The 19969-nt window shown below is 51.2% G+C and overlaps 1 gene segment (V, D, J or C); it reads right to left on the bottom strand.

Moving 5' to 3' along the window:
• Positions 1-16581: 16581 nt before the first annotated feature.
• On the bottom strand, positions 16582-18515 carry LOC137142721 (immunoglobulin heavy variable 4-59-like). The segment is given in 2 exon segments: positions 16582-16973; positions 18437-18515. Coding segments are annotated over 2 exon segments (471 nt in total).
• Between the last annotated feature and the right edge of the window lie 1454 nt (positions 18516-19969).

Genomic DNA, 19969 nt, shown 5'->3' with positions numbered 1-19969 from the left:
GATGCTTCCCCAACTCAACCCTCATTGATGACTGATGCCTGCTTATTGGTTATTGATGGCTGGTTGTTGGTTGGATGAAGAGGTGCATCGTTGTTAAGGCAGTCAGATAGCTACAGTTATTATGGGGAACGTGGGGTGCAGATCCTCCAGACAGCCTTGCAAATCTCACCTGTATATTTCCAAGGACAAGGAGCTCAGTGCGTGGAGGGTCTCGGCCAGTGCTCGTCTTTTCCATAACAACACGTGGGTTTGCGTGACTTTTAATAGCAGCAGAGATCTTTACTTACAGAGCTGGAGATGGGTCATTTTTGGGGGTGAGGGGCAATGATGTATGTTGGGAATCTGTAGGTGAAATAACCTCACATTGGCACCTCGGTCTCTACTCCAACCCATGAACTGACACACCAGGTTTGAAGCAGAGATGGGAATCTGAGCCTGGATTTATTATTCTGCTTCCAACCAAATCCCTGTTGTAACCTTCTCTGTGGCACCACTAGTGGGGGCTGCTCAATTGAGCACTGCTGTGATGTATCGGGTCCTTTCCAGCCCCCAGCGGAAACTGGTCCTTCTAAAACCATCCAACCTGCCTCCCATGTCCGGACACAGGGACTTTGTTACACCGGCTAGTGACACGTGTTTGGTTCTTTCCATGGGCTGGTTCATGTCAACCGTGCTGCCCTGGAGGGAACAGGAGAGACCTGCAGGGAACAATTTCTGGTGCCTGAAGGTTTGACCCGCTTCCCTTTTCCTACATTCTAGGTGAACAGGGATGTGTGAATGGGAAGGAGGTTGGGACACTTGGGGAAAAGGAAAATAAAGTGCAGAATGGATTAACCATCGAAAGAATCCATGGATCTGTCCCCAATTTCTCGACTCGCCCATAGAGACTTATCTAAATTGTGGGTAAACAGGAGTGTATAAATAGGGAGGCACTTCTCTTGTGCGAAGATGATGATGATGATAAACTTTCATGGAAATATTGAATGCAGAAAGGGATTTATATCTGGGTTTCACCCAGAGGGGATAAATGACCAGGGAGATTCGCGCTGCTAGGGTTGGGCAGGTCACTGGCCTGAAGTGTGACCCTGGGAAGTGGTTTCCATCCTCTGTGCCTCTCCTTCCCCTTTGTCTGTGTAGACGGGGAGTTCTTTATCCCAGGGACTGTCTGTCAGTCTGTGATAGCCGGTGCCCAGTGCAATGACCCCTTCTGGGCTGGGGAATGTGGGCAGTGATGTCATATTAATACGAACAGAACTCCTGTTTTCAGTTACTTACACTCCTGTTGTATTCTGTGTCTGTTCTTACACCGGGTTTACAGCAGCCTGTGGGCGCCTTCCCTCTTTATTGCTCCCCCTCCCCTTGCAGTTCCTATCCTGGTGTGACGTGTTCATAGATCACCGTTTCCCTGTCCCAGCCCTATGCACAGAGACATCACCCGTTATTCCAGCGAGGCACAGGTGTGAATCTGGGGCTATGAATGGACCGGGGAAGGTGACAGGCACAGCTGGGAATGATAGAACATGCTGGGAGATGCGGTTTTCCTGTGATTTCCTAGGTCTGGAATGGGAAGCGACGTAATTTTTACTGCTGTTCTGCAATATCAGTGGATTTGTGCCTGGTATGAAATCTTGACTCCGGTAAATGCTCTCTCCTTCTCTAGTCCTGCCTGCGTTGCCCTGAGAAGAAAATGACAGCGCTGAATGTCTGTATGGAAACTGCTTCCCCTTTTTGTACAGTCCCTGCTTTGCTCTGTGTCACTGTGTTTCTGGCACAGTAATATGTGGCCGTGTCTGCAGCTGTCAGCGAGCGGAGTTGCAGGTGGAACTGATTCTTGGAGGAATCTAGTGTGATGGTGATTCGACTCTGGAAAGCCGGGGCATAGTTTGTGCCCTGGCTAGGTCCATAGATGTATCCTATATATTCTAAGCCTTTCCCAGGAGCTTTCCGGATCCAGCCCCAGTCGGAAGCAGAAGAAATGGTGTCACCAGACACGGTGCAGGTCAGTGTGAGGGTCTCTCCAGGCTTCACCACTCCCGGCCCAGACTGGACCAGCTGGATTTGGCCCAAGACACCTGCAAAGACAGGAAACGTTACAGTTAAATCCTTACCTCTCTTTCTAAGGGTTTGATCATTTCCCCAGAAGATCTGCTGGTGACTTACAGGGCAAGAGAGCGAGTAAAGCCAGAAGGAACGATACATTGTCCATCTTTTGAGAAGGTGAAAAATAAGGAGAAAATGAAATTCACGTCAGCCCCTGGGGAGGCGGGTCCCTGTGAGGACCCAGGAGCTGCTATTTAAAGGGAGACCCTGGATGGGAGATTTGCATAAACACCAGATACTGCAACATCAGCCTTGAAAAGGAGGTAAAACCAGAGAAACTCTGCAGCTCCTTGTGTTCAGTCGCTCTTTGAGAGCTGTGTAAGAGGCCAGGGAAATGAACCAGCTCTTAGTCAACACTGCATGAGCTGGCCTTTCTTTCTTTCTTTCTTTCTTTCTTTCTTTCTTTCTCCTCACCTGTAAAATGGGTTTAATGAGCCTCCCCTGCCTGCCTTGTGGATTGTGAGGGTAAAACCCAGGACGGGTTGTGAGTCAGACACACGCTGCGGTGAGAAGGGGCAGAGAAGGACAGAGACAGGGAGGGGGCTGGGTGACCACTTGCCAGAGAATCCAGTGAGATTCTGGTTTCCAAATGTTGAAGGTTTCTCAAGAAACTTCAACCTTTATCCTTGGAGTCCATCCACTGAGTGATGTGCCAGGAGGTGGGGGGGCAGGTCTGTTGTTTATCTGACATCTGCACATGTGGCTGGGATTCCTGAATGGGATTTAAGGGACCTGGGATCCCCTGACCCAGTGGGTTTGAGTTGTTCCCATCATTTGAGAAGGGCTGGAAGGAGAATTTGGAGATAAAGCCAGTTGTTTTAAACAGGCAGGTGCTCAGACAAAAGGCAGAAGATGACAGCAAAGGGGAAGGAACAGGGTTCAGGAAACGGAGCAGGGATTTGTGTGAAGGGGGCTGAGTCTGGGGGGTAAGGGCAGGTGTCTCTGACTGGGTCTCTCTAACCAGGAACTGAGTTAGGAGAAGAATTTTCCCTTTCCCTCTTTCCAACGACTCAATGTCGCTTTGTTCAGTGTCTCGCCCTTGTTCTAATGCAGACGTTCGTGTGAAAGGCGCCGAGTGACTCTAGACAAGCCGCTTCCCCTTTTTGTACGAGTCCCTGCTTTGCTCTGTGTCGCTGTGCGTCTCTGGCACAGTAATACGTGGCCGTGTCTGCAGCTGTGAGGGAGCCCAGCTGCAGGGAGAACTGGTTCTTGGCATTATCCGAAGAGATGGTGGTCCGGCTCTGGAGAGACGCAGCAAACCACTTTCTCCCTTCGTGCGGATATATACGTGCTACCCACTCCATCTGTTTCCCGGGAGGCTGCCGGATCCAGTTCCAAGCGTAGGTGCTGCTAGTGATGGAGACACCCGAGACAGCACAGGTCAGTGTGAGGGTCCGTCGGGCTTCACCACGCCCTGTCCGGACTCCACCAGCTGCACCTGAGAGAGGACACCTGGAAAAGGGAAACCAAGCATGGAAAGAATTAGTTGCTCAGTGAATCTGAGGCTCTGTCCCTAATTCTCCTGCTCTGTCAGAGTCACTCACAGGTGGGGGCCGATAACAGGGAAAGGAAAAGCAGGAGAGACTTCATTCTTCTTTTCATGCACTGAGGGATAATTCTCCAGCAGGCAGGAATGGGCAGTTCTGTGTCTGGGCAGAGACTGAGACTCCCACACTCAGGGGGTTTGTATTTGAAGAGGAACCCTCAGGGCAGGGATTTGCATGTGGCTTTCTCAGGGTGGCTATAACAGAGGGTAGGGGCGTGAATTCTCAGTACATGGCGATGTCCGCTTTGCACAGAGGTCCCCTTGATACGAGAGAGAGAGAGACATTGTGCGCTCAGCTCAGTGCACTTGTCAATTGCTCTGGGCATTCCCCTAGGGCCCTAGGTTAGAGGGAATAAATCTCCGGTTCGGTGCCTAAATCTCCTAGACACTCCCTGTAAAATGGGTTTAAGGAGACATCCCTGCCTGCCGTGTAGATGGGGAGGGTTCAATCCAGACCGGGTTGTTGTGTAGCTAGCTTTGAAACAGAAGGTGTGTGTCAGTGCGAGGGGCCCACACTGCTGGGGAGGACACAGGGTGTCGTGTGTGATTGATCTCCCAACGGGAAGAATTGAGATGTGATCTCTGTGTCTCTGTGTGAAAAGGAACTGAGTTAGGAGACAAGGGACTTTCCCATCCCGTCTTTCCACCTCCTCAATATCGCTTTGCTCAGCATCTCGCCCCCTTTCTAATGGAGATCTTGGTGTGAAAGGCCCCGAGTGAGTCTAGACAAGCCGCTTCCCCTTTTTGTACGAGTCCCTGCTTTGCTCTGTGTCGCTGTGCGTCTCTCATGCAGAAATAAATGGCCGTGTCTGCAGCTATCCGAAGAGATGGTGGTCCGGCTCTGGAGAGACGCAGCAAACCATTTTCTCCCGTCATGTGGATATATACGTGCTACCCACTCCATCTGTTTCCCGGGAGGCTGCCGGATCCAGTTCCAAGCGTAGGTGCTGTCAGTGATGGAGACACCCGAGACAGCACAGGTCAGTGTGAGGGTCTGTCCAGGCTTCACCACGCCCGGGCCAGACTCCACCAGCTGCACCTGAGAGAGGACACCTGGAAAAGGGAAGGAAAGCATGGAAAGAATTAGTCACTGAATGAATCTGAGGATCTGTCCCTAATTCTCCTGCTCTGTAAGAGTCACTCACAGGTGGGGGCCGATAACAGGGAAAGGAAAAAAAGGAGGGACTTCATTCTTCTTTTCATGCTCTGTGGGAAATTTCCCCTACAGGGAGGAATGGGCAGTTCTATGTCAGGGCAGAGATAGAGACTCCTAGACTCGGGGGTTTGTATTTAAAGAGCAACCCACTGAAACCGGTATTTGCATGCGGGTTTCTCTGGGTGGGCATGAATGGAGTGACACAGGAGAAATACTTAGCACTTCTTCCTTAGGACGAAGGAGTCTCATGCACTGCTACAGACCGGGAACCGACTCGCTAGGCAGCAGTTCTGCAGAAAAGGACCTGGCTGTTACCGTGGAGAAGAAGTTGGAGATGAGTCAACAGGGTGCCCTTATTGCCAAGAAGGCTAATGACATATTGGGCTTCATTAGTGGGAGCATTGCCAGCAGATTGAGGCTTGTTTAGTCTGCAGAAGAGAAGAACGAGGGGGGATTTGCTAACAGCCTTTAACTACCTGAAGGGGGTTGCAGGGAGGATGGAGCTAAGCAAATGACAGAACTAGGAGCAACGGTCTCAAGTTGCAGTGGAGAAGGTCAGGTTGGATATTAGGAAAAGCTTTTTCCCTAGGAGGGTGGTGAAGCAGTGGAATGGGTTACCTAGGGAGGTGGTGGAATCTCCATCCTTAGCAGTTTTCAAGGCCTGGTTTCACAAAACCCTGGCTGGGGTGATTTAGTTGGGGTCGGTCCTGCTTTGAGCAGGGGGTTGGACTAGATACCTCCTGAGGTCCCTTCCAACCCCCATGTGCTATGATTCCATGGATCAGGGACAGCCACTATTCAGGAATCATAATCTTGGTCTTTCTCTCAAACACCGTGACTACCAGGGATAACACAGACAAAATGCTTTTGCATGATCCAGAGGAGAAGAGGAATCGATAAAGCGCCATATATCCGTCTCACATTGGTATAACTACATGGGTGAAAACATTACACCCTGAACTGAAGTAGTTATGTGGGGACAAAAGCTGTGTGTAGACCAGACCTTAGTGTTCTAGTGTGTCATGACTGGTTTAGGAATGAAGTTCCCCAGTTTGACTTGTCTACAGGGGAAATGAGTTTTGGCAGAACCAATTTAAACCCCTGTATATAGACTGGTCTAACCCCAAGTGCACACTTCCATTTGGGTGAGACTTTGTAGGGTTTAGCTTATATCCCTCGGTCTGCACTTCAACTTTCTTTCTTTTCTTTCTTCTGTTTATACAACATTTAAATAAAAGGGTCTCTCTTTTGGAGCAGTGGCTATTGAGAAATGGGATGGGCATATGAACTAGATATGTACCATGCCCTCAGGGAAATGACACTCTCATGGGAATGTCTGATGGGGGAGGAGCAGCAGCAGCAGCAGCAGCAGCAGCTGAATGTGGGAGAAGGGCTGGTTTAGGCAGCAGAGAGTGAAAAGCAGCCATAGTGCAGGGGAGGAAAAGGGGAGGCAGAGAAGATGCAGGTTCTGGGTTTTGTAAGCACAAAGGCTTTGAAGGAACAGAAAAAGGGGGAGAATCTGAACCAGAGACTGGGGAGAAATGCATCGCCTTATTATTAGGTGCTTTTTAACTAGAAGAGCCGCCTAGGGGTGAAGATTTGTCTTCTGCCAATGGGGGAAGGATACTCATTTAGATGGACCCGGAGTCTCATCCGATACTTTATTATAATTCTATGAAAAATAAAAAATTACTTGTCCCTGTACAGTTGGAACAAAAAAGCACCTGCAACCTCTTTTGCTTTGTCTCTGTGGGTGCATGTATCACTGCCCCTCCCACTGGAAGGGATGACTTGTATCACTGGTGTGTGTGTGTGTGTGTGTGTGTTTTGTCTTCTCTCAAAGAAGTGATGATGTGTTTCCAGTCCCATTCAGATTAATTGGTTCCTCTTTCTGAGTGTGGACGCTCGTATGCGTATGAGTTTCCGGGTTTCAGCACGCCCGGGGCAGACGGGACCAGCTGGATCTGGGAGAGGGCACCTTGGCAAAGGGAGAAAAACAGAGCAGTGAGACTCTGCCCACGCGGCACGGGGAAAGCGTGGTCCGGAAATACTCACGCCAGGGAGCCGCCAGGAGGCAGAAAAGAGCAGCCAGCAGCAGGGCCATCTCTCTGAGCTGTAGCAATCAGGAGGAGATGCTTTTTCCTTAGGCGGGTGGTGAAGCACTGGAATGGGAGGTGGTGGAATCTCCAGCTTTACAGGTTTTTAAGGCCTGGCTTGACAAAGCCCTGGCTGGGATGATTTAGCTGGGGTTGGTCCTGCTTTGAGCAGGGCGTTGGACTAGATAATTACTGAGGTCCAGAGTAAGGTAAATTTCTCTTTTAACAGGGTAGAATTTCCCTAGCAGGCGGGAATGGGCAGTTCTGTGTGTAGGGAGAGATGGGGACTCCTACATGCAGAGGTTTGTATTGAAACAGCTACCCTTGGGCAGAGATTTCCCTGCAGGATTCACCCAGCAGGGCTGGGAACTGACAGGGGCTGGTAGAAGCTGCAGGCGGTATTCCAGACGCTGACCAGCCGACTGAACGCGCGGGAACGGTTATGACACCGCAGATGTCTCTCTCCTTTCTGCGCCAGTTTTGCCCAGTGCAATGGGGCCTGCAGAACTGGGTGACCCAAATGTTTCTCCTGGGAAACCATCGGTCAAAATAATCCCCCAAGGGGGCGAAGAGCAGGGCCCACAGTTTGGATGGAAATGGATGTTTTCTCGCTTCTATAGGAAGCAGGGAGATTTCTTAGTGGAAGGGGCTAGGAGGAGGTGGGATGTGAGGGAGAAACAAGGGAGGGTGGGGGTGTCCGGAGAACCCACTGCAGGCCATGCCCTGTCTGTCCCGTCCCCTGTAGCACACAGGCAGGGTTCCAGTTGCTGGCTAGTTAGAAATCCGCTTCCCCTCCGATAAATTCTCTCTCCTTCTCTAGTCCTGCCTGCGTTGCCCTGAGAAGAAAATGACAGCGCTGAATGTCTGTATGGAAACCGCTTCCCCTTTTTGTACAGTCCCTGCTTTGCTCTGTGTCACTGTGTCTGGTGCAGTAATAGGTGGCCGTGTCTGCAGCTGTCAGCGAGCCCAGCTGGAGATAAACTTCATCTTTCGAGGTGTCCCGGGTGATGGTGACACGGGGTTTGAGAGCCGGGTTGTACTCTGTGGTCCCCCCGTCAGCTGTACTCCGAATAAGCCCCATCCACTCCAGCCCTTTCCCAGCAGGCTGCCGGTTCCAGCTCCAGTAGTAGCTGCTGACAGAGGCACCAGAGACTTTGCAGGTGATACTGAGGGACCCTCCGGGCTTCACCACTGCTGGGCCGGTCTGGACCAGCTGCACCTGAGAGAGGACATCTGGGGAAAGGGAAAGAAAGAGAGGATTGAATTAATCACAGAAGGAATCTGTGGATGGGTCCCCAATTCCCTCCCGTTCCAGAGACACTTACAGGAGGGGGTAGAGAACAGGGAAAGGAAAAGCACCAGAGATTTCATTCTGGTTTCCATGCAGTGAGGGAAACGCTGCAGCAGGCAGGAACAGACAGCCCTTGGTCTGGGGGGAGACTGTGGCTCCTCGAATCCGGGGTTTGTTTTTAAAGACCAGCCCCCGGGGCAGGGATTTGCATGCGGGTTTCACAGGGTGGCTATAAGAGATGACAGGGTGTGAGCGCTCAGTGCATGGCCGTGTCCCGTTGGGTTCAGGTGTGTCCCCTTTTACCCCACAGAGATGCACTGCTCTCAGCTCAGTTCAGCACACATGGACTGAGCGGTGATGGCCGGGTCAGGGTAGGAAGGAGGCAGCAGAGGGCAGGGCTCTGGACTGGTCCGGAGGAGAACTCCCTGGGCCTCTAATTGGCATCTGGGGATCACCAAGTGGGGATAAACCACCAGGGAGAGCTCTAAGTAGACCCCGGTGTCTGGGGGATGAGAGACTCCTGCACCCCCTTCATGTCTGAGGGTGTGACCCAAAGCCCATCGACGTCCATGGGTGTCTGTCCTTTGCAGCACTGGCTATTTCAAAACGTGCTGGGCATTTACAATAAATGTAAACCTGTCAATAGAAATGAGGCCGTGGTGCGAGATTCGGAGGGAGAAGGACCCACATCTGTAGGGAGAGAGAGGCTGGGTTTAGGTCGCAGAGCGTGACAAACGGGTGCAGTGAAAGTGGAGGGAACTGGGGATGAGGAGAAGTGGCAGCGCCTGGGATTTAGTGGACAAAAGGGCTGTGACTGGCGGAGCACAGAGGTCAGAGAAAGATACGAGAGAAATATATTCTGCCCTCGGTTTTCCAACAGAACGGCTGCGTGTGTGACTGCTGCCCTCTCCTGGAAGAATCCTGCCGTGTGCCCGCGTGTGCCAGCCCGCCTATTCACTAGCATCCTTGCCGCCCCCAAACACCGGAGACGAGTCACTATCGGTCAGGTTGTGTGTGTCTGTGGCAGGGAACTGAGCTGGGTGACTTTCTCCTCTCCTTCCTCCCATTCTCTGTAGAAATGGTCTTAAATTTTATTTAAACTTTGTCCTGAAAGCCTGCCTGGGAGTCACAGAAATCCAGGCCATCTCCCCTTCCCCAGTCCTCTCTGGGCAGGGCTCCTCACGGTGTGAAAAAAACAGCGGCTATCATTGCAGGAGCTGACCTGACCAGGAATACCTGCACCTCGAACAGTGGCCCCTGCCCCAACTGTAGGAGGAAGGTGCCAGGATGCTCCGAGTGGAATATTGTGGAATAATCTGCCCAGAGGGGAAGTTTCTTCCTTATTTCTTGGGTGCCCGGTTGGTTGGCTGATGGGCTGCAGGCAGAGCCTTTGAACTGGGAAACGTTGTACAAATACCTTCAATTCAAGCCCATGGACTGTCTCAGAAATGCCACTGGTGACTCCCACAGCGGATTCCTGCAGCACGTGGTGGGATATTTTCATTGTGTGGGGGGTATAGAAGTGGGTGATAGACACAGATAAACTTCTAACATATACTCTTCAGAGGCAGCTTCATTTTCTCTCACCAGCCCTCTTCCTATGAGCAGGCAGGATCGTGTTGAGTCACAGCTTTCAATGAGCCCTAACCCTACACCCCAGCCCAACTTGAAGACTCATTTTATACCTAAACCTTAACCATAACCTTCCTTTAACCCTAACCCTGCTCCTAGCCTGGTACTCATCTAAATCCTACATTTCCTTGCATCTCTCTTGTCTCTCTCTGTGCGTCTCGCTGTCCCTAGATATTTCAATGCAAACATATTTGATTAGATGGATAAGAACGGGGTAATTCTGGAGAAGCTGCGTGAAATTTCGTCTTGTTTTCTGGTGTCTGAATGTCCTGGAGGGCAGTTGTTTTTCAGGATGGTTTTCAGACATCTTCTGTGTGTTGGCAGGTGGGTGTGCGCTTGCTGCTCCCTGCTGGAGGGAAGGAAACCGGTCAGGGTTCCGTGGGGGGGCGGAGGACGGGGACTGGAGCCAACACTCCCAGCTAACCTCGCCTCACAGCTCGGTTTAGAATCCGCTTCCCCTTTTTGTACAGTCCCTGCTTCGCTCTGTGTCACTGTGCTGCTGGCGCAGTAATAGGTGGCCGTGTCTGCAGCTGTCAGCGAGCGGAGCTGCAGGGAGAACTGGTTCTTGGCGGTATCTGCAGAGATGGTGATTCGGCCTCGGAAAGCCGGGGTGTATTCTGTGCTCCCGCCATATTGGTAAACATATCCCATCCACTCCACCCCTTTGCCAGGCGCCCAGCGGATCCAGGTCCAGTAGTAGCTGGTAGTAACAGAGTCCCCGGTGACGGTGCAGGTCAGTGTGAGGGTCTCTCCAGGCTTCACCACTCCCGGCCCAGACTGGACCAGCTGGATTTGGCCCAAGACACCTGCAAAGACAGGAAACGTTACAGTTAAATCCTTACCTCTCTTTCTAAGTGTTTGATCATTTCCCCAGAAGGTCTGCTGGTGACTTACAGGGCGAGGCAGCGAGTAAAGCGAGAAGGAACGATACATTTTCCATCTTTTGAGAAGGTGAAAAAGAAGGAGAAAATGAAATTCACGTCAGCCCCTGGGGAGCCGGGTCCCTGTGAGGACCCAGGAGCTGCTATTTAAAGGGAGACCCTGGATGGGAGATTTGCATAAAGACCAGACACTGCAACATCAGCCTTGAAAAGGAGGTAAAACCACAGAAACTCTGCAGCTCCTTGTGTTCAGTCGCTCTTTGAGAGCTGTGTAAGAGGCCAGGGAAATGAACCAGCTCTTAGTGAACACTGCATGATCTGGCCTTTCTTTCTTTCTTTCTTTCTTTCTTTCTCCTCAGCTGTAAAATGGGTTTAATGAGCCTCCCCTGCCTGCCTTGCAGATTGAGAGGGTAAAATCCAGGACGGGTTGTTAGTCGGACACACGCTGTGGTGATATGGGGCAGAGAAGGACAGAACCAGGGAAGGGGCTCGGTGACCACCAGCCAGGGAATCCAGTGAGATTTTGGTTCCCAAATGTCACAGTTTTCTCAATAAACGTCAGCCTTAGTCCTTGTTGTCCACTGGGTTTGAGATGATCCTGTTATTTGAGAAGGGCTGGAAGGAGAATTTGGAAATAAAGCCAGTTGTTTTAAATGCGTCTTACACCGGGACCGGGGGCAGAATTCGTTTATTTGCGGGACGACGTGCAATCTGTAAGTGACACCGAACACCGGTTAATGTAAGACATGCGCTGCCACGCGGCTTAAAGCCCCTCTGCTCCCGCTGCTACTTGAGTGAGCCCTGAGTGTGAGCACCCAGCTGTGCTCCCCGCTGCCGTGTGTCGGTGTGCTGATCTGCCTAGCTGGGTGAAATGAGATCTGGGCCTGCCATAGCTGTGTGTGTGTGTGTGTGTGTGTGTGTGATTGTTTGGGTGTTGTGGCCATCTGCTGGGTGGAGCGTGTATGAGCGTGTTTCACGTCCGCCTCTTATTGGAAGGAGGAAGAGAGCTGAGAGTGTAAATGGAGTGTGTGTTGCACTTGATAAAACAGGGCCTTGTCCCCATGCGGGTGTGTGTTTGTTTGTGCATCTGTTTCCTGGTAGATATAATAATAATCATACCTTGCCCTTCAATAGTACTTTCTTTGCCCAGAAGAGGTCAAAGCGCTTTTACAAAGGAATTAAGGAGACTTATCTCTGTTAGAGATGGGGAAACTGAGGCATGAGGTGGTGGAGTGACTTCCCGTGCTCACCCTGCAACAGAGTCGGGAATTGAGAACCCTGATTTGTAATCCACGCGGGCACCCTGCCTCCCTGTAGGAGTTTGTCATAGCGCATGGGTGCACACACATTTGTGTAGCATTGCTGCTCTGTTGGCTTGAATGAGTCCTGTGCAAGAAGAAAGGCCAGTGTGTGTTTGTGCTGCCTGCTTCTAGGCAGAGAAAAGACCAGCTCGTTGTGTGTTTGTGTGTCCCTGCTCCCCTGCACTGGAGGGAAGGAGTCCTGATCAGCTGTTGTGTGTTTCTGTCTTTGCTACCTCTTACTGGGGGCAATAAAACCATCTCTGTGTGTCTGTGTGTGCATGCTAACCCTTGTGTGTGTGCATGTTTGTGTCCTTCCCTGCTGCCTCCTGCTAAAGGAGATGCGACTCACTCAGTGTGCAGTGTGTGTGTGTGTTTCTGTTAGTGTCATTGGGAGTGCGTTACTTCTGCTCCCTTGCTCGCTTTCTCCGTGTCTGTCTGCCCCTCCAGCTGCCTGCTGGAGGTATCAGAAATCTTCCCGTGTGTGTGTGTGTGGGTGTATATAGACAAAGGTGTGTTTTTTCATGACTGCTCCCAATGAAACAGAGTGAGACCTGCGCTCTGTGTGTGTGTGTGTGTGTGCACGCGCACGCGCTGCAGGGAGATTTTCCTTGCTTTTCCCCTTGAAGACACCTCCCATCAGTGAGTCCCTCACCCTCAGCTCCCAACGCCTAGTGCTAAAGGGCAGTTTGGGAACTGGTTTCCCTTCTAGATCCAGTTTCCTCCTTTGATCTGGCTCAGTGCCTGTGTCCGGAGCAGTGAGACACGGCGCTTTCTGCAGCTGCCCTGTCACTCGGCTGTAGACAGAGCTCGCCTTCAGAAACGTTCCCAGAGCTGTTGGGTCCTGGTCTGGAAGAATGAGAAGTAGGATTGCAGGGTTCCCAGACACGATAACCCCCCTCTGGGGAATGGCAGATCCAGTCCCAGGCGTTGTCTATCCACAAGATAATCACTTTGCCAGTCTGTCTGGGGTTCTCCCCTGGTGTCACCAGCTCCCAGCTGGATTTGGGGATTATCGTTATTGTGTTCTCTCCCGTAACCGCAATGGTTCTTTGGGCACCGTTATAGATGAACAGACGACCAATTGTCTCCATGCTATCGATGGGGTGTCAGTGCCTGAGTCTGCGCTAAGTCCGTCACTGTCCACTCTTTTGTGTTGTCAGTTCATCTCTTCTTCCGCCTGCTTCTCCATCTCTTCTCTTGGTCTGTCCCTTGGAGGATGATCTTGGATTGCCCAGATGATCTTGTTCCATGGCCGTACCACTTCAGCCTGCGCTTCTTCACGGTCATCAGAAGATCTTCATATGACCCAGCCCGTGGGGGTGATGATGATCCAAACCTCTTCATTAGTGACGTGGTCGAGGTAAGAGACACCCCAGATTTTACGGAATACAGGACTTTGGAAATAGAGGTTGTCATATTTAAGGGTGAGGGGAGACAGACACCGATAGCTGACAGCATCCCACCGGGTGTGGACGGCTTGAAATGGTCACTGAACGTCCTTTGAACTCGCCTGCCCAAGGCACTGCAGGAGCCTCCAATGCTGACGTGAGGGAGCAGCCAGGAGGGACAAGAAAAAGTCCGGTTTCCTAATGGGAGCTGGTGAATGAGGGAAATGCCTGAGGTGGACAGGCCAGTTCTGTGTCTGGGCAGAGACTGAGGCTGCTAGAATCAGAGGTGTGTATTTAAGCAGGGGGAGGAAGCAGGGATTTGCCTGCAGGTTTCTCACACAGGGGACGGGAGATCGAGGGGCCTGGCAGCAGGAGGTCTGGCTAGAGGATGATCCCCCCCTTGGAGTCTCCTTATAAAGGCACAAGAGTGAGACACAAGATTTGACTTTGCCTGAGAAATGTTCCCATTCCCAGCGACTGCATGTGCTCAGAGGGATTGCACAGAAGGCAGAGCAGCAACTGGGGCACATATGGAACAGAGATTCATAGAAGATGAAGGATGGAACTGACCGTTGGAGATCATCTAGTCCTACCCTCTTCTCAAAGCAGGACCAACCCCAACTAAACCATCCCAGCCAGGGCTTAAAAACCTCTAAGGATGGAGATTCCACCACCTCCCTAGGTAACCCATTCCAGTGCTTCACCACCCGCCTAGGGAAAATTTTTTTCCCCCAATATCCAACCTAGACCTCTCCCACTGCAACTTGAGACCGTTGCTCCTTGTTCTGTCATCTGCCACCACTGAGAACAGCCTAGCTCTATCCTCCCTGGAACCCCCTTTCAGGTAGTTAAAGCCTGTTATCAAATCCCCCCTCATTCTCCTCTTCTGCAGACTAAACAAGCCTAGTTCCCCCAGCCTCTCCCCATAAGTCTTGTGCTCCAGCCCCCTGACCATTTTTGTTGCCCTCCTCTGGACTCTGTCCAACTTGTCCACATCCTCTCTGCAGTGATATGGTATTGGAGAAGGCCGCACTGCCTTGGGGGCAAAGCTTGCACCTGACTCAGGGTTATATACCTCGTCTCCTTCTTCCCCAGTGTCTCTCTTTGTCCTTGTCTTTCCGTTATGTCAATTGCTGTAATGTTGGCATGTGTCAGACAGCCCTGGCTGGGATGGTTTAGTTGGGGTTGGCCCTGCTTGGAGCAGGGGGTAGGACTAGATACCTCCTCAGATCCCTTCCAACCCTCATCTGCTATGATTCTGTATGAAGCTTTGTTCCAGCACCACATCGCTTTATAGACAGATCACATTTTAGGCTAAGTATTTAGAGACGTGGTGTTTGAGGCATCTTTGTTTTTGTCTTTCTTAAAATAAAATATGTGTATTCAGAGACCGCTTCCCCTTTTTGTACAGTCCCTGCGTTGCTCTGTGTCACTGTGTGTCTGGCACAGTAATAGGTGGCCGTGTCTGCAGCTGTCAGCGAGCGGAGCTGCAGGGAGAACTGGTTCTTGGACGAATCTACAGTGATGGTGATCCTGCTTTGGATGGAGGTGGCGTAGTTTGTGCTTCCACCTTTAGTTATATGTCCCATCTATTCCAGCCCTTTGCCGGGACTCTGCCGGATCCAGCTCCAGTAGCAACAGCCACTCGAGATGATATTGCTGGAGTCTCCAGAGACAGCGCAGGTCAGCGTGAGGGTCTCTCCAGGTTTCACCGCTCCTGGGCCAGACTGGACCAGCTGAACTTGCGAGTGGATGCCTAGGAAGAGGAAAAGTGATTATGAGCCTTATTATTCTTACCCCAGGTTTTCTCCGCAGATCTCAAGATTCAGGTATGATCTTAACTTTCCAGCCGTCCCCAAAAATACTTACAACTCATGGCAGAAAACAGCAAAGCGAAAAGCAGTAGGGACTTCATGGTTTGTCAGGTTAGAGCAGCAGTCAGTCAGAGATTCCCCCTCTCCTCAGTGTCTGAGCTGCAAGAACCAGAGGTTTATATTTAAAGAGGAACCCCCCCACCCACCGGTTCAGCGATTTGCATGTGGGTTACACCAGGAAAATATAAGAGAAGGCAGGGAGTTGTCTGTCTGTCTGGGGCTGTCCCCTGGGACATGACAGCAACATACAGCAGACATAGATCCTTGCACTAGGCCCAGCCTGAATTAACTGTGCTGAAACCAGAGTATAAAAGTCACGTGGGAGGCAGTGTGGTCTAGTGGATATAGCGCTGCACTGAGACCTGGCATCATGATGTCCCTCGGTTTCCCCAGTCTATAAAATTACCTCCTTCGTAAAGCACTTTGAGATCTATACTTTGCCCTAAGAAACCATGGAATGTGCTGTATGAGAAGTGTTACTGTTCTTAGAGATCACATTGTCTGAATTGCGTTGATTCATTCCTGTCCTGTCCTGTCTTTTCTTTCCTTTCCAGTCCAGCTGAGTGGTTGTATTTATTCTTTTACAGATAGAACGAAGGGGATATATTTAAACCTGTCACCCGGATTATTCCTTTCATTCGTTTTTCCTGGACGACATGGAGGCGAATCTGTTTTGCAAAGTTAATTTTGAAAGACAGGGTAAGGCAGACTTCCAATGGTGCTTAGGAGCTCATGCGGTGCCTTTAAAATCACCCAGGAGCCCAGTACCCCTTGATTTCAGAGGGGGTAAAAGGCACCTGTCTGCTTTTTGAAAATCCCACGAGGCACCGGAATGCCTTTAAAAATGTGACTCCCTGTGGTCAGCGACATTGACTCAGTGACCAGCACGTCTACAAAGCAGGACTCCTGTTTTCCAGGTATTTACACTGCTATTCGATGTGTGCTCTCACAGCGAGGTTACCACAGCTATTGAGCGCCGTCCCTGGGTATTGCTCTCCCTCGCCCTGGGGTTCGTATCCCGATGTGACATGTTCATAGATCACCATTTCCCTATCTCAGCCCCATGCACAGTGACATCGCCAGTTATTCCAGCCAGGCACAGGTGTGAATGCGGGGGTATGAATGGATTGGGGAGTGTGACAGGCACAGCTGGGAATGACTGAACATGGTTTTCCTGTGATTTCCTTGCTGAACCTTGGCTCTGTATGAGAAGCAACATTGCTTTTGCTGCTGCTCTGCAATATCAGTGACTCATTGCCTTGTATTAGCTTTATGAAACTTGACTGCGATAGATTCTCTCTGCTTGTGAGCCTGCGTCACCCTGAGAAGAAAATGACAGCGCTGAATGTCTGTACGGAAACCGCTTCCCCTTTTTGTACAGTCCCTGCTTCGCTCTGTGTCACTGTGTCTCTGGTGCAGTAATAGGTGGCCGTGTCTGCAGCTGTCAGCGAGCGGAGCTGCAGGGAGAACTGGTTCTTGGAGGTGTCTGCAGAGATGGTGATTCGGCCTTGGAAAGCCGGTGCGTATTTGGTGCTACCGCTCCAGTACCCCATCCACTCCAGCCCTTTGCCAGGGGCCTGGCGGATCCAGTTCCAGTAGTTGCTGCTAGTAACAGAGCCCCCGGTGACAGTGAAGGTGAGTGCGAGGGTCTCTCCAGGCTTCACCACCCCCGGGCCGGACTCCTTGAGCTGCAGCTGGGACAGGACACCTGGGAAAACAGGGATTGCTCAGTTTCAAACCCACCTTTACCCCAAATCAGCACCGCCTCCCGCAGCCTCCCCCCGACACTCACCCGGGGCCAGAGCCAGGAGCAGCAGGGGGCTGAGCAGAGAATTCATTGTGTGCTAGGAGGGGACAGAGACCTCGCCAGGGGCAGCTCAGCTCTGGGGGATGGGATGGCGGGTCTGGGCACCCCGGGGCATCTACTTCAACATAGAGTCCGGGGCGGGGATTTGCATAAAGTGTGAGCGCCCAAGGAAGGAGACAGAGAGAGCTGATAAAAAGGACAGGGCCCCTCTGCCTCTCTGTGCCCCTGCTGGACAGACAGAGAGTGTTGGACAGACAGATACATGCTTTGCTCTGTCGCTGCAGAAGGGGAAAACACAGAAATGCTGAGTGAATGCAGTTTAAACTCTCACCGCCCCTCATCAAATGACGCTGTCAATTCATTCATTCCTGTGAACAAAGCAGGCTCTGATGAACTCGAATGTTGGGCCCAGGGAGCTCCGGTTATTCGGCACCTTCCGTGTTTCCAAGCCCCAAACACTCACACCAATGCTTCCCAAACTCAACCCTCATTGATCACTGATGCCTGCTTATTGGTTATCGATGAAAGGTTATTGGTGGGATGAAGATGTGCATCGTTGTTAAGGCAGTCAGATAGCTACAGTTATGGGGAACGTGGGGTGCAGATCCTCCAGATAGCCTTGCAAATCTCACCTGTATATTTCCAAGGACAAGGAGCTCAGTGCGTGGAGGGTCTGGTCCAGTGTTCGTCTTTTCCATAACAACATGTGGGTTTGCGTGACTTTAAAGAGGAGCAGAGATCTGTAATTACAGAGCTAGAGATGGGTCATTTTATGGGGGGGGCAGGAAGGCAATGGTGTATGTCGGGAATCTCTAGGTGAAATAAGCTCACATTGGCACCACGATCTCTACTCCAACCCATGAAATAACATACTACTTTTGACGCAGAGACGGGGATTTATTCTTCTTCTTCGAACCAATTCACTGTTACAACCTTCATTATGGCACCGTTAGTGGGGTGGCCATGCAATCAAGGACTTCTGTGATGTATCGGGTCCTTTCTAACCCCTAGTGGAAACCTGACCAGATTATTATCCTGGCTTTTCTTTCTTAGCCCGTCCCACCTGCCTCCCGTGTCCACACACAGGGACTTTGTTACTCCCGCTGGTAACACGTGGTTGGTTCTTTCCATGGGCTGGTTCATGTCAACCGTGCTGCCCTGGATGGGAACAGCAGAGAACTGCAGGGAACAATTTCAGGCGCTTGAAGGTTTGACCCGCTTCCCTTTTCCTACATTCTAGGTGAACAGGGATGTGTGAATGGGAAGGAGCTTGGGAGACCTGGGAAAAAGGAAAATAAAGTGGAGAGTGGATTGACCATCGAAAGAATCCATGGATCTGTCCCCAATCTCCCATAGACACTTACCTGTATTATGGGTAACCAGGAGTGTGTAAATAGGGAGGTGCGCCTCTTGTGCAAAGATAATGATGATGATGATGATCATGACCTTTCATGGACACATTTAATGCAGAAAGGGATTTATACGTGTGTTTCACCCAGAGGGGATAAACATGCAGGGAGACCTTTTTCCAGGGAGGCTTGTCTGGTGTACACGAGTCACAGACTCGTTTTGTGTCTCAGGGTGTGATCCATAGCCTACTGAAGTCGTTATGTGCCTCTGCCACAGAGCAGGGGGTATTGCAAAAGGAACTGCGCAAAAAATGAGTGTATGCACTGCACAGGCAGAGTCAGTAGAAATGAGATGGCCCTGGGCATCTGTGTCGGGGATGGAGCCGGGAAATGCTTGTATCAGAGACTGATAAATACCTTTGTGAGAAGTGCGGGGACTGGGCATCGAGGGAAAAGATGCAGCATCTTCTGGGCCGTGTCAGAACCAAGGATGTAATAATGGTGGCTGGGAGCCGTCAGCTAGGATTCAAGATTTGCGGTGCTACAGTTGGGGGTGTCACTGGCCTGAAGTGTGACCCTGGGAAGTGGTTTCCACCATCCGTGCCTCTCCTTCCTCTTTGTCTGTATAGACGGGGAGTTCTTTGGGTGAGGGACTGTCTGTCAGTCTGTGATAGCCGGTGCCCAGTGCAATGACCCCTTCTGGGCTGGGGAATGTGGGCAGTGATGTCATATGAATACGAACAGAACTCCTGTTTTCAGTTATTTACACTCCTGTTGTTGTATTCTGTGTCTGTTCTTACATCGGGTTTACAGCAGTCTGTGGGCGCCTTCCCTCTTCATGGCTCCCCTCCCCTTGCAGTTCCTATCCCGGTGTGACGTGTTCATAGGTCACCGTTTCCCTGTCCCAGCCCTATGCACAGTGACATCACCCGTTATTCCAGCGAGGCGCAGGCGTGAATCTGGGGCTCTGAATGGACCAGGGAGTGTGACAGGCAGAGCTGGGAATGACAGAACATGCTGGCAGATGGGGATTTCCTGTGATTTCCTAGGTCTGGAATGGGAAGCGACGTAATTTTTACTGCTGTTCTGCAATATCAGTGGATTGGTTCCTGATATGAAATCTTGACTCCGGTAAATGCTCTCTCCTTCTCTAGTCCTGCCTGTGTCTCCCTGAGAAGAAAATGACAGCGCTGAATGTCGGTATGGAAACCGCTTCCCCTTTTTGTACAGTCGCTGCTTTGCTCTGTGTCACTGTGTCTCTAGCGCAGTAATAGGTGGCCGTGTCTGCAGCTGTCAGCGAGCCCAGCTGGAGATAAACTTCATCTTTCGAGGTGTCCCGGGTGATGCTGACACGAGGTTTGAGAGCCGGGTTGTACTCTGTGGTCCCCCCTCTGTATCCCGGATAAACCCTATCCACTCCAGCCATTTCCCAGCAGGCTGCCGGTGCCAGCTCCAGTAGTAGCTGCTGACAGAGGCACCAGAGACTTTGCAGGTGATACTGAGGGACCCTCCAGGCTTCACCACTCCCAGGCCGGTCTGGACCAGCTG

Source organism: Emydura macquarii, unplaced genomic scaffold (genome assembly GCF_026122565.2).
Source record: "Emydura macquarii macquarii isolate MOO-44397 ecotype Brisbane River unplaced genomic scaffold, CSIRO-AGI_Emac_v2 contig_3244, whole genome shotgun sequence".
Classification (NCBI taxonomy): Eukaryota; Metazoa; Chordata; order Testudines; family Chelidae; genus Emydura; species Emydura macquarii.
The sequence above is the reverse complement of the archived record's forward strand: the minus strand, read 5'-3'. Positions and strand labels throughout refer to the sequence as shown.